Source organism: Prionailurus viverrinus, unplaced genomic scaffold (genome assembly GCF_022837055.1).
Source record: "Prionailurus viverrinus isolate Anna unplaced genomic scaffold, UM_Priviv_1.0 scaffold_42, whole genome shotgun sequence".
NCBI classification, from domain to species: domain Eukaryota; kingdom Metazoa; phylum Chordata; class Mammalia; order Carnivora; family Felidae; genus Prionailurus; species Prionailurus viverrinus.
The window spans coordinates 73,302-87,937 of NW_025927609.1; the positions used below are offsets into that span (position 1 = coordinate 73,302).

General features: G+C 45.6%; 1 protein-coding gene across 2 annotated transcripts in view; it reads left to right on the forward strand.

Moving 5' to 3' along the window:
* Positions 1-14,636, forward strand: part of LOC125159062 (aryl hydrocarbon receptor-like) — a 64,341-nt gene that overhangs the window by 39,023 nt on the left and 10,682 nt on the right. For both annotated transcript variants that reach the window (XM_047846893.1, XM_047846894.1), the window contains exons 4-9: positions 1,983-2,072; positions 6,894-7,020; positions 9,885-10,027; positions 10,652-10,854; positions 11,751-11,860; positions 12,022-12,163. In XM_047846893.1, the coding sequence (XP_047702849.1) occupies positions 1,983-2,072; positions 6,894-7,020; positions 9,885-10,027; positions 10,652-10,854; positions 11,751-11,860; positions 12,022-12,163 (815 nt within the window). The remainder of the gene's footprint in view (positions 1-1,982; positions 2,073-6,893; positions 7,021-9,884; positions 10,028-10,651; positions 10,855-11,750; positions 11,861-12,021; positions 12,164-14,636) is intronic.

A 14,636-nucleotide genomic window follows, 5' to 3' on the forward strand; every position in this document is an offset into this window, starting at 1 on the left:
TTTAAAAATAGAAAAAAAATTAAACACAAGCTGTTACCCTCCCCTCCTGAAAAGAAGGATAAAAGCCTTGGAAAGGTTCATGAGTTCTTACTCTAACCATTTGCAATGTAAATAAACTTTTCTATGGTAACAATAAGACCATTGTCTACATTTTTACAACCTAGGATGACCCCATGTTCCCAGGTCTCAGTAAGGTTTCCTCAGAACCCCTAAGTGTGCAGAAACATAAAAAATATCTTCTCTAAAGCCCCTCAAACCTCAAATCTATCTGGGGTTTCTGCCATCCTCCATGGGGGAGAAGAGCCCTCATGCCCACCCTCCTGAGCTTTCTCAGGACCTCCCAGCATATAAGCTCTCTTCACTTCTCTCTTGAATCTTAACTCACATAGACTGGAGGCCCTCTCAAGTCTCACGGGCAGGGAGCTGTGCTGATGTCCTGTCATCCAGCACTGGCCAGGCTCTTGTCTTGACTGACCCATTAAGTCTTTCCTTTGTTGATGCCTGAGAACTTGGCCTTTGAAACAAAAATGTCAGGAAGGGTCCTCCATTTTTTTGTTAAATCACCTCTTCCCAAGGCGTGCAGGGTTCTCAGGGTTCTCAGAGTCCCCACCATGGGGACCAGACAGCAGGAAAAATGGGATATTTTGAGATGAAATATTGTGAAGTCCTGTCTATTCCCACCACACAAGGTTAGTGCCTCTTCCAGGCACATCTCTTCCCATCCACAAGCTCATGTGTTCATATTCTTTAAAAAAATGAGCTTATTCATATTTGAAAATTATAAACATAGGCAAAAATCACACCATCATAAATAACTTCTGAAAAAATTTTGATACTCACCTTCTTACACTTTCTTCTATGGTCAGTACATGGAAGTCACTCAGCACCTTAAACTTGGCACATACGTCCTGCCGTGCCCCCCCAACACCCCATCCCAGGAATGCTCTTTTCCTTCAAGCTAAACCACCTGCAGTCTTGAGGCCAAGCTCTGGCTTCTTGCCAGGGCCCAGATCCCACCTTCCTCTGTGAACTCTAGACCCCCAAATCCCCTACATCTTGCTGTGAAATGCACAGCAGGCTGCATTGTGTTGTTTGTTCTCTGTGCTCCCCACTGAGCCTGTCTCCCATGTAAATTCTTTTCTCCTGGAGGTCAATGGCTGTTTGTCACATTTGGTTTGGGCTTAGATTTGGGAACATGTGTGTTCAATAAATACCGCTAAATAAATACAGTTTTCCTAATGAGCATTTGTTTGTAATTTGTACCTGGAAATGTTGGGGATGGGGAGTGGCTTTAAACTACAGGTATATGTTTCCCTGACATAAGTATAGAAAAATGTTTCTAACTGAAAGCTTAAAATTAAAATGCATCTCAGTCACAACCAAAACTATGTCCTAAGATTGGATGCCTCCTTAGGATCTGCTGAGGAAATGGTTAAAAATGTATACTTTGCAAGTTTCTAATAGGGTGGCTCCCAGAAGGGGTTGGAGGATCAATAAGCACTTTTTTTAGCCACCTGTTGGGGTGAGACCAACATGCAGCCTCAGCTGATAGACAACAAGGAGCAGTTTTGTCGTCCACTACAGATGAGAAGACTTCAATGGATTTGTGTAACCAAAGGGTGGGACCCACAACAGAGATGCAGAGGGGAAAACAGCCCATGTGCATGTGTATTTGTTTAATTCAGTTTGCAGTGTTCTCAATAGACTGAAGCTGGAATTTGGCTGTACTTTGATGCCACACACACACACACACACACACACACACACACACACACTGTGCCTTCTTTTGGGAGCTGGCATGAGTCAGCAGATATGAGTAACCAGATATCCCAGGCCCTGCTTTAAAAGTGACCATTCAGGGTATGAGTGGCACCAAAAGAAAGCTCACAGAAACACCTAACAACCCTGATCCTAGCCCTCGGGAGCTCCACAAGACAGAAATGAGGAAAAATCTGAACTAACTCTTCTCTGCCTCTCCCCAGGCCCTCAACGGCTTCCTCATGGCAGTTACAGAGGATGGCTATGTTTTATACGTCTCTCCCACGGTCCAGGACTACTTGGGATTTCATCAAGTGAGTGGTTTTATTTTTCAGTTGAAGAGTTTGGCAAATCTAGGGGGTGAGGCAGGGCCATGTAATGCTTGTCTACATGGGGCTGTAATGGAATTTTGAAGACCTGGGTCTCCATCTCAGTCCCACACATGTACGTCATATGTCTTTGACTGAGCCTTCCTAGAGCACTGGCTTCTTTCATCCAGTGGAGGGCATGGTAACCCATATCCTCTGAGAAGCAGATGCCAAGGTAGGATGAGATGAACAAGAGATTTCTCAGGAGAAAATCCTGGGAGGACCCAAGAGGGAGCAGGGGTTGGGGAAAGCAGGTCTGTCCCTTGGGCAAGAGACCAGGAAGGAATGGGGGTGGGTGGAAGAGTCTTCTACTGCAGTGCAGGGCCAGTGGGACATCCTCAATCCAAAGTCATGCGGCAGGCAAGCTCCTCTTCTCCCAGGAACAGGCCTGCCTTGGTGTCCCTACCATGCTTAGTCACTGGCTGGGGGCAATCCATAGGAATTGTGGCCCCAGCACAAACAAGTGGTACATCAAAGAGAGGCAACCTTACAATAACCTCAGTCAGAAACCTAAGAGGCACATTATCATGGCCATCACACTCACTTCTTGTGCTTCACAAGTCTACTCCTCCACCAGGGTTTGCGGAGCAAATCCTCCTTGGTTACTATGAGCCTCTCTCCCTGGGGGAACCTCAAAAAAGAGAGGTGAGTGGGACAAACTCCAGCTGGTCTCAGGGTAGTACCTGGAACTCCTCTGCTCTCCATTCTGAATTCTTCTCACCCTCAGCCATCACCTCAGCACACCTTGATGGCTTAGCTAGAGGTGTGATGCAAACCTTCACTACTGAAGGGTCTGAGTCCCGGTATCCAGTGCCGTCATGGTCCTCACATCAGGGTGAAGGCCCATGGGGGCCAGATAATACCTGAAGTGCCAGCTAAAGTCTGGCTCACATCAAACCCGCAAAGTGTCAGGACCCACCCAGTGGTCATTTACCCATTCCATAAGCATGTAATTGGAATCAATCTAGTTGACAGCTGGTGTAACCCCCAGACTGGGTCCTTGGCCCATGGAGTGAGATATATCGAAATATAAACGGCCAAGGGGAAACCCCTGAAACTACCTGAAACTACCTGAACCTACCCCCAAACTGACTCCAGTCAAGATAGTAAATCACATGCAATATCATACATATCTCAAGGAGGTCATGGACAGTGGTGCTGTTGGATAGAAGGTATGGTCAATATCTTACCATGGCATTGTAGGGCCCTTCCTCCTAGGGACCATGCCCCCTCTTCAGCCAGTGGATTTCAGATCTGAAATTTGTCTCAGGTCCAGAAACTGAGCAAAGGATTGTCATTTTTCATCAAGGTAACAGCCCCCAGCCTACTGACCCTCCTTTGTTGCCTTTAATTGTAGATGTTAAGCAGCATCGTTGTTGGCTGCCCATCTCTTTTGCCCCTTGGGATGCCATGCTCTATTAACCATCTCCACAACTCCCTATGGTCCAAGCCCCCTTGATTATTTCTTCTACCTTGCTGGCCACCACTGTAATTGAAGCCTACAGGCTTGGTCAGTAATTGCTGCCATCTGACCTCTCTTACTTCAGGGCTCCATCATCCCAATGGACATTCATGAGCCCACCCCAGTGTCTTCCTCTCTTACCATCAGCCCTGACCTTAAAAGAACAGTCACCTTAATACCAAATTTCTTATGATGGGGCCCCTCCAGTAGTGCACTCCTGTAGGCCTTGGTGTGTGGTATGTCCCTGGGCCCACACATGGTATGCAATCTCTGGTGGGTCTTCTGAACTGATGAATTGCATTCATTCCACCACACCCATTTCACTCAGCCTTTTTGTCCCTTTCTCTGCCAACTGCCAGGACAACTCCGGTATTACCCTCTCACTGACCACTGGCTTTTTCCAGCCTCTAAGAGCCATCCCAGCATTTAGTTTGTCCCATTTTCTGAAGTTCCTGCAAGGGTGTAAAAATTGTATGTCCTAAAAATTCTGACCTGACCCTGGCAAGGAGACTTAGCCAACTGTACAGCTCTCAGGAAGCTGAACAGGCCAAAGGGGAGCCCTCATGGCCAAGTTGCCCATCAGAGAAGTCCCATCTCCCAGGAGCAGGCCTGCCTTACAGTTGCTGCCACAGTGGATTTTAGTGGGCAGCAGCTGGGACGTGTCTCAGTTATACTCCCTGCAGCTGGAGACCTGAAGGGCATTTTCATTGCTGATGCTGAGGGAAGACATTCCATGCTCCACACAACTGCCATGCAGACTGAAAAACAGCAATGCTTGTGCAAGTGCATTGCTCACCAAGAATACCACGCAGTGTAAGGGGTTCATAAAATGCCATAGCAACAGAAGGTTTTCTGAAATCAAGGCAATAGGAAGACTCAAAATCCCTCCATCTCCACTCCTCACATATTCCCATGCCCACCTTGCACTCATGGATGTGCGCAGCATACCCCACACCAGCTCTGGACTTACGCCTCACTTGTGATGAAAAGACACTGCTGAGAAGTTTTACGGTCTTTTCACCTTTCCTTTAGAAAAAATGTCAGTCAGTACCATTATGCTGTATCTGGTTTTCAGCTGAGAATCTGAGAAAGAGTTTTATTTGTCAAAGACAGACCTGAGGCCTGAGTGCTTGCCACACCTACACTGTCAGCATCAAACTTTCTGCCTCCTTGCCCTTGCTGAGGACAAACGTGATGTGAGGGAGGGTTCAGAGATAGGGACCCTTATAAGAAGACTTTACAAAAGAAAGAAAAAAATAAACTTGGCTAAAGCCCTTCATATCCAAGAAATGCAATGGGTTTCTCTGTGCAGTGTGGTTAGGGGAGGCAGGGCTGCCCTGCTGTGATGCTTTCCAGTTCAGAACCTCCAGGGGCAGTGAAAAGAGCTGCAGACAGAATGACAGCAATGTGGGTGAACAGGAGAGAAGTCAGGGTCACTGCCTGTGGCCTCTGCCTCTGTGCACAGCTCTCCCACACCAGTGCTGTGTATGGCTTTTAGAGTTCGACCAGGTAGAAGCAGGGAGCACGGATGTGTCGGGTGCTGGGCACTGTCAGAGCACTGTTGCATTCCTCCATGCTGTCTGTTCTGTTTTGCCCTGGTGGTCCCCTGGAAGCCCACCTCCCTTGGCTTCAGCCCCCATGCTGCCATCTCTGTTATTTCCCCTCCAATCTTCATACCATTGGCCCTTCACCTCCTTCCAGCCTGGAGGCCCATACAATGTCTCTGTCCTTTCATCAGCTAAGCCAGACGCTTGTAAATATTTATCACCATGCCATGTGCTGGGATGGATATGCTCCTGAAAAGTTCATTTTCCCTGAATTTAGTGCAGAAAATGGTTATATACAACAGGTTTCTGAAGATCATGCTTTCTGTGGGTTCAGAGATGCAGGGGAAGAGTGAAGAAGAATAACTTATCTGGGGTAGAATTTGGGCCAGAAAAACTTTTTATTGCTGACAGAAAACTTTCAGCTGCACTTAATTCCTCTCAGAAGATCAAGAATAATCCCAAACTATACTCAAATAAAACATAACTTAATAAATTATTCACTACAAGCAACAGTAGAGACACTCATTACATTTCTTACTTTTTTAATGTTTATTTTTGTCAGAGAGAGAGAGAGAGACAGAGAGAAAATGAGTGGGAGAGGGGCAGAGAGAGACAGAGACACAGAATCTGAAGCAGGCTCCAGGCTCAGTGCTGTCAGCACAGAGCCCGACATGGGGCTCAAACCCATGAACCATGAGATCATGACCTGAGCTGAAGCTGGATGCTTAACCGACTGAGCCACCCAGGCACTCTGACTTATTACGTTTTTAAAATTAAACCTGCTTGATTTACAAGGAATACAGTAAGACTTCTCAAGGCAAACTGGCTTGAAAACAATTTAACATTCTCCTTATGTGTAAAATATTTGCAAAATCTGTATGGGGATAGGATACCTTAAATTTTGTTCACATTCAAGTCACTACATTGCCAAACCCATTTCCTTTTTTTTTTTTTATGTTTACTTGGTTATTTTGAGATAGAGAACAAGCAGCGGAGGGGTAGACAAAGAGAGAGAGAGAATCCCAAGCAGGCTTCACATTCAGCCCAGCACAGGGCTCCAACCCACGACTATGAGATCATGCCCTGAGCTGAAATCAAGAGTCAGACACTCAACTGACTGAGCCCCCTGCCCGCAGTGCCCCTGAGCCCATTTCTTTAGAGTGAATACATTATATAATGTATAAATACATTAGCATTTATATTCACTCATCTCCTTCAACAAATGACAGAACAAACTTGGCTCTCCCTGGAAATGAGATTTTTGTTCTAATCCAGTTTAATTTTGTTATCCAGAAGAGCTCAACATTCTCCTTCCATAGAACTTTAAGCCAACTCTCCAGGGCTATTCAGTAGCTTCCAAAGGGTGTCCCCACCTCAGACATCTCCCTGCTAATGACCTGTGACTTGTCTGCTAGACAGTCATTCCTCCCTTGACCCCAAGCACTGCCACCCTTTTCAAGAGAGGATACAGACATGGCCTCCAACACCATGGGAGTGCCCACCTCATGGATGTTTTCTGGGTCTGGGGACAGCAGCAGCCTGATAAGATGGCTGTACAAAACCAGAGAAGGAAAACAGAAACAGTGCACCAACCAGACCCAGGATGGGGAGGGAAAAAGACAGGTGAGTACACGATGCCTGGAAGGATCAGAGGTGCTAGACATGACTTAGGTTCATTGGAGGTGAACAGGTCATACCTGGCCTCAGGAAGGAAAGAAGCATCCCCTGGAGTGTGACACTGCCCCTTGGTCTTTGCAGTCAGATGTCATCTATCAGAGTGTGTTCGAGCTGATCCACAAGGAGGATAGAGCCATGTTCCAGAGCCAATTTCTCTGGCCTCCAGATGCAGCACCTATCAGCAGAGAGGGAGAGCAGGACAACCACCGTAAGTCAGGAAGGCTTGGGGGGAAAAGGGCAAATACAAAATCAATCCTCTACATGTGTTTCAACACGGTATACATGTGTTTCTTCCATGAGGAAGAAATTAATGAGGAAGTCAGGCTTTCTCACTCAGATGTAGATTTCATTAAGCACTGATCGAGCACTCACTAAGTCCTACGAATATGAGGGAAAGAGAGGAGGAAGGACTGCAATCACGAATCAGGTAGTGTGCGTTGGCCCAGGACTCTACATCTCATATCTGTGACCTCATCTGGTCCTCCTAGGAACTGGAAACTATGCATGAGGCATGAGTACCTGTTGATTTTACTACCAGTAGGATGCAGGGAGGGATTTTTGATGATCTTGTTCACTGATGTATTCCCAGTGCCCGGAACAGTGTCTGAGACAAAGTAAACATTAGCTGCTTGAACAAATGAATGTTCAGATGAAGAGAGCGATGCTTGCCCAGATGGACCCAGTTGGTGAGTGATAAGACTCATGCTGGAGGAAATATCCTACTTGCCCAGGCAGGTGCATCCTCTGAACAATGATCAAGCTGGCACGGACTCATATTTGTGTATCTAGTGAGTATACAAGTTAGGTGGCCATTATGGCCATAACGTGTTACTCTGCCAACTGGTGGGATACCATAGGCAAAAGGCAATACTGTCCTTTACAAGTAAATGCCATTTTGTAAATCCAGATACAGGACCCCTCTCCAAGGATTTAGAGTACATTTAATGCATCCACAGAGGATGCAAAGAAAGGCTCTTCTGTGCTTTGTTGTGACGGATGGTTAGAAAAAAATAAAATACTCAAACAGAGGCTTCAATTAGAAAAAAAAAGGGAATCCATGTGCCAATATTTGCACACTAACGACATCCTTTTTGTGGTAGATAACCAAAAATATTAAGCAAGAATAAACTTACAAGGCTGACTATAATATATGGTTGTGTAAATTCGTAAGATACAGCTTTAACTCAATTCAGCTGTGGCTGCTGTGATTTTAGTCCATCTCTCTTCAAAGCCTGCTCCTACTTCAGACATTCGGCACAAGATTCTGTCTTAACTAGCCATAAATCCAGCAGGGTAAAGTTACTTATCACAAAATAGGACTTCACTTTTTTTCTTTCCCATAAGATTATCAGCTCATTGAAGGGAGGAACTTTGTCCTCAGCACTGAGCTTGGACCTCTGTGCGGACTGTTTCTGTGTCTCCACCCATGTCCGTGTTGACTAGCTAGGGTCAAAAGAGAAGGGAACATAAGTGTGAAGCTCAGACTTTTGTACACTGCCTGACACTGCCAAGTTTGAATTATGTCCTTAACAATGGATAGCCTGGAATTTTGCATCTAATTTCATGTTTTTAAATACTTTTTATACCCTTATACCTCTGTAGTAGCAGAAACCATACAGAAGTCTACCTACATATTTATAAATATATGCATAATTTTTTCAAAATACAAGCAAAATTTTAATGCAGTACTATAAACATGGAAGAAAGATATCTGAAGACCACCCAACTAATCCAAATTCCAGTTGATGTGTGCTTTATACATGTGTATATGTTCTAACATTTATTGATGGTGTACCATGTGCTAGGGGTTTTATTAAAGGAGATTACAAAAGTAGTAAAATTTATCAGATCATAAACCTGCCTTTGTTCCTCCCTAGCCTGCTACACTTTATTCTTCTGCAGAAAAATAAAGTCCAGACAAATCAATTTTCATGTGACAAAGGCAAAACCATTAGCACAACTATAATCATACTTGTCAGGTTGAGAATTATAGCAAAAGATAACAAATTTGGTTTTTGCCTCTTTGACTTTCTAATGAATCTGCAATGGTACTTTTGTATTTAACCCAAAAGTTTGTTTTTTCCTTTATTATCCTTTGCAAAGGATACAAACCCCTAGGACAGGGAAGAGAGCAAGCTGAACCAGCACTCCAAAACGAGTCAAAGTGGCATCCTTTTTTACGGATAAATGGAGGAGGGCAGTGCAGGTGCAAGAAATAGCATGGGTGCAAAGTCCCTGAGGCAGAAGTGGACTTGGCATAGATGAGGAATGGCAAGGAGGACACTGAGAAGGGCACAGAGAGTGAATGGGAAACTGGCAGGTGACTGAGTGGGAAAGGGGTGCAGGGGTGCAGGCCACTATAGACTTTGAGGTAGGAAGCCACTGGAGAGTTCTAAACAGATAGTTGACATGATCTGACCTATATTTTAAAGTTACTCTGGCTACTGAATGGAGAACAGACTATAGGGGCAGGGGGAGAAGCAGGGACACCAGTTAGAAGGCTATGGCAAAGTTAAAACAAGAAAAGAAAAAAATGACAAGAGTAACAGTCAATGTATAAAGGTTACAATGTGCCAGGCACTATTCCAAGTGCTTTACATATATAAATGTAGTTCTCATAATAACTTTCTTTAAACAGAGAGAAGAAAATTTTGGCCAATAGAGTTGTTAAATAACTTGCCCAGATTCATACAACAGGTCTGGGTTCAGGGTCTGTGCTGTTCTCGACCTAGACGGTCTGCCCAGCTGATGAGAGACTGGCCAGCACAATAGAGGTATAAGTGATGACAAGTGGTTAGTTCCAAGGTGTATTTCAACAGTAGAGCAGATAGGGTTCCTGGATATGTATGTTATGTACAGCATCTCATTTTTAACTTGATCCTCATGACACTGTAAAGCCAGCTTGAGTGGCTAATCAAGGTCATCCTGTCAGGCAAGGCCAAGGTTCACTGGGCCACAGGGCTTATGATCCTACATTCTCTCCACCCACCAGCTTCTTTCAGAGCTACAAATATTTTGGCTCTGTGGTGAAGAGTGTTCTAGTAGAGCTTCCTCACTTTTCTGTCTTCCCAGCTCTGCCTGGAGAGAACTGTCTCTCACTTAGTGGCACCCCCACTGACAGCCTTCAGCATCAGCCCTTGGAGGACCCCTCCTATCTGGAAAGAAGTTTTGTCTGTCGGTTCCGCTGCCTGCTGGACAACTCTTCTGGGTTTCTGGTAATCACGCTATCCTTACAGGCTCAGGAACTTCCTACAACAGAGCATGGCTCTGCTCAGATGGAACACTGCCCAAGGGGTGAGCCAGGCTTCCTCACCATCCCAGGAAGGGCCATCTGGCCTTCAGCTCACTGCCATTTCAGAATCCCAGGTTGTCTTTTGAACTTTCCTCTGCCTGGTTAAGATATGGGACATGTTTACTTGATATTTAGTTACACCTGTTACCTACAGTACAGTCCTAAGTGGAGATTCCTGGTGAACTCAGGATGTTAATATACACCTTCTTCATCCCCAAAATCAGCTAAAAGTGCCTATCAATTCCTGGAATCGTACACCCTCTCACAGCTCATTCAACTCTGTGGCTCTATGAAAAAGGCTGTGTTGGTCAAGGACCTAAGGGAGGATGGAGAAGCCATGAAAAATGATCAGGGCCAGATGGGCAGAGCAGAATGAGAAGGCTCCAAGCCTGCACACACCTATACTGAGGAGTCCTACCTGTTCAACTACAAGGAGGACACTGGACCCTCTGAGTTCCATAAAGGGAAAGTTGTATCAACTGTTTTAGCTACTTCACATCCTCTTCTCCTTTGTCTTCTCATTACATTTGGGGTCTGCTTTTTCTAGGAGCTGAATTTCCATGGCCATCTGAAACTCCTCCCTGGGCAGAACAATAGATCAGAAGATGGCATCCTCATGTCTCCTCAACTCACCCTGTTTGCAATTGCAACACCTCGCCAGCCACTCACCATCCTGGAGCTCCAAAACAAAACATTTCTTTTCCAAACAAAACACAAATTGGATTTCACACCTATAGCCTGTGATTCCAGGTACAACGCTCTGACCAGAAATCGTGACTCCTAGGGAACCAAGAGTGCTTGGACACTAGTTACTAGTTACTAGTTAGCCCAAATCCTGAATCTAGAACCAAAGGCAAGGCAAGAACAACTGGCCAATCCTGTCCAAACAGGTCCTGTAATGTTAGTTTAAAAGATGCTGCTTATGGGGGTGGTGTAGCAAACCTTCCATGTAGGAATATGGGGTTTAGGTTAGTGTGATGCAGAGAACAAATCCTTAGTGATAATTTTCTCCCTCTTAAAGACTTCTAGTAACTAATCATCGTGAACCCCCAAGAAGTCCCACTATAAAAAATCTAATTTAGTTGGGTTTGACCCAACTTTTCCCAAATTTTATTTGACCACTGAACCTTTCTTGGGGAAATCAATTAACATGCCCCTTAGAACACATTCTAGAAAGCAAGTGATTCAATGTGTTGTTACAACTATAATATGCACGTTTTATTTCTTACTCAAAGACTGGTCCTTAGCATGCTGGGGAGCCACAGAGCCCTTTGATGAAAGCTGTGGGACTTCTCCTTAACCAAAGTTCACTTGTTCACCCACATGAGTAACTGTAGGTACAGACAGAGACCCCTGTTCCACAGCGCAGACAAGTAAGCACAGGCTTAAACAGCATTTTGGATTACAAGTGTGGTAGAAGTGTCCGAGACGATCCTGTCAGTGCGGAGGCCTCTTAAAGGTCCTGCTCCAACCCTGTGGCAGGAGAGGTACCCTTGCCGGACCTGGAGTGTCCTGGGGAAGACCGCTCCTGGGCGCTTCGGTGGGTGGGCACAAAGCAGAAAAGGCTGCAACGGAGAACTGTTAGGAGTTTGAGGGATGAACAGCAAGGCCGTAACATAAAGGAGTGCGGTGTCTCCTCTGCACAGAGGCAAGGTGGTCCTGGGTTACACCGACAGCGAACTCTGCAGGAAAGGATCGGGCTACCAGTTCATCCACGCGGCTGACATGATGCACTGCGCCGAGAATCACGTGCGGAGTGAGTTCGGGAGGCGCCCTCAGGGCCCAACCCCGCCCCGCGGGGCTGGGGCAAATCCTCCCCCCCCCCCCCCCCGCCTGCTGTCCCCCCTCCTGCAGAGGGCTCCCAGGGAGGGCAGGTGCGCGTCCGAGCTCCGATGCGAGCGCAGGCTCTCTCTGCAGTGATGAGGACGGGCGAGAGCGGCCTCACGGTGTTCCGGCTGCTCACCAAGCAGGCCGGCTGGCTGTGGGTGCAGTCCAACGCCCGCCTGGTGTTCCGTGGCGGCCAGCCGGACTGCATCGTCGCCCGGCAGCGGGCCCTGACGTAAGTGCGGCCCCGGGGGACGGGGGGCGCGGGGGGGGGGGGGTGGAGGGACCTGTCGTAAGGGCGTGACGTCCGCTGGGGCCCAGCGGCAGTGCGAAACCCGACAGAAATGAAGTCCTTGAGGTCCCCCTGTGAGGACCCTGTCGTAAAAGCAAGGTCCCGACGTAAGTGTAATCGTGCAACAAGACGTAACTAAAAGCCCGTACGGTACGACGAGATCCTTGTGCAGAGGACCCAATGCAAATGAGAACCGGAAGGGAGGGTCTGAAACCCTGCCTTGGGAGCGAGGTTTCCTCTAGCCTCGAGTTGGCAGCCTCTGACGTCCACCCAGCTTTCAGGGGCCAAGTAAAGCTGCAGCTCATCAATAGTTGTTTGGCCGTAGGCAGGACGCTCAATTCCCGTGAGCCTCAATCTCGGCCAACAGTAGGGTAGGCGGAGCACTCCACGAGGGGGAGGGGAGGCGCTTTGTGAGCACATGGGTTCAGTTTCATGGATTCAGTCGGCCTTGTCCCAGTGAGGCTGGCGGAGTCTAGGAGAAAGAGACTAGCGCAAGTATCCGTGTGTGCCTTTGGCTTTTGTAATGGACTCGCCTGCTTCTGCTGAACAATTAGTGCAAGCATGTACATGCACACCTTTTTTCCCTAAAAGAACCACAGACAGGGCTTTATGTCAAATTCTCGTATTTGCCTGGGTCACCGATTCTCATATTCGTGGCTCCTTGGGCCTATACCAAAATGGCTGCTCATATCAAGGCCCTGAAAACTGCTTACAGAGAATTCCCAGGTTCCTATTTACCCAGAGTTCAAATTCTGAACATAGAATCTTTCGTCAGCTATATTCAAAGGAAGTCACTGCTTCCCATTGCACTCTGCAAAAATCTGACCATGTGTCTCTCCTCAGAAATGTCATTCCTTCAGCCTGACTTCCCCACTTTTTTGCCACTTTTCTGCATTGGTAACGTGGTTTAGGGAAGAAGAGAATCAAAGCTATCACTCTTAGGCTCTCCTCAGTAGGGTACACGTTCTGAGTAACACAAATCTGCCACTCAACGTCCAGAAGACCCGGGCTTCATGGCCACTTTCTCATCTATCTGCAGCATACTTTGTGAGCTGTAATATGCATACAAACAAGAGGAGTCTAATTGTTACCAACATGTTAAGACCACGAAGTGTTCTCTTTCAGCATGTGAACTTACATGGCCAGACCCCATTTGGGTCTATGGCATACATGTATAACATAGATGGTCACAGTTGGAAATGTAGGGAATGATGAAAGAGCCTAGATAAGTCATCTGGCCCAGGTCTAATTAGTGTCATATTTTGAACAGTGACCAGAAAGCCAATAATGCCAAAATATGCCACACATAACAAAACGTTCCTGCTTTCTGAGCCTACAGCCTTCCTGAATAATGCTTAGATCACAGGAAATTATAGAACTGCATCAAATCACTTGGATTCTGAGCTTGATTTCACCCTGGTCTCAGATAAAACACCTCGTAAATGTGCCTCAGTTTGCTGCCTTGCAAAAATAAGAGAGCTTCAGTATGCATTTTCTATGGCTCTTAGCAGCTCTATTACTCCTTGGCATCACTGAGCCAGATGTTCAGAACCCAGTAGTTTTGTTGAGTGATGTTGATTTCATTAAGTATAAAAGTAATACATTCCCATTCTTGAAAATTTAGAAAATGAAAAACATTGCAAAAGTGAAATGAGAATCAGCTGTTATCCTACTACTCAGAGAAATTGTTGTCAATATATTGATGTATTTCCTTCAGGTATGTTTTGGCTCATATTTAAGTTTTATACTTGAAACTATATTCTATATATAGTTTTATATTCTGGTGTTTCCACCTAAGAATAAGTTGAAAGCAAGTTCTCATATCAAAAGTATCCATAAATATCTTTATGACAGTACAGTATACTCCTCTTTGGATACATCATACCCTTTTATTAAATATTGGAATTAGGGAGGGTTTTTTCCATTATTATGAAGGCATTGTGATGAACACTTTTGTATATAAATATCTGGCTGCTATTCTGATTTCCTTAGGAGAATTCTCAGGAGTGGAATATTTAGGTCAAAGGGTTAAAACATTTCAAAGGCCCTTGATACTATTATCAAATGGCTTTCAAGAAAAGTTGTACCAAATTATTCTCTGGCCAGTCTTACTGCAACACCAACTTTAGCACAGATTGTCCTAGCACCAGATAGAGCAATGAAGAAGCAAGGTGTCAAGAAACAAAACTACGTTAACATATGAAAAATTAATTGCTCAAATAAGAAGTGTTTTAAATCCACAGAACAGGACAAAGTAAGTGAGGTTGGGGCAACAAAGTAACCATTTGAAGGATAGGGAAAGTTAAATCATACCTTTTTACAATGAAAGGTATTTACCTTCATACCTTTTACAATGAAATTTTATCCACATTTGATTCTCTTTTTGTGAAACTTTCATGGAACAGTTCTGCTGCTG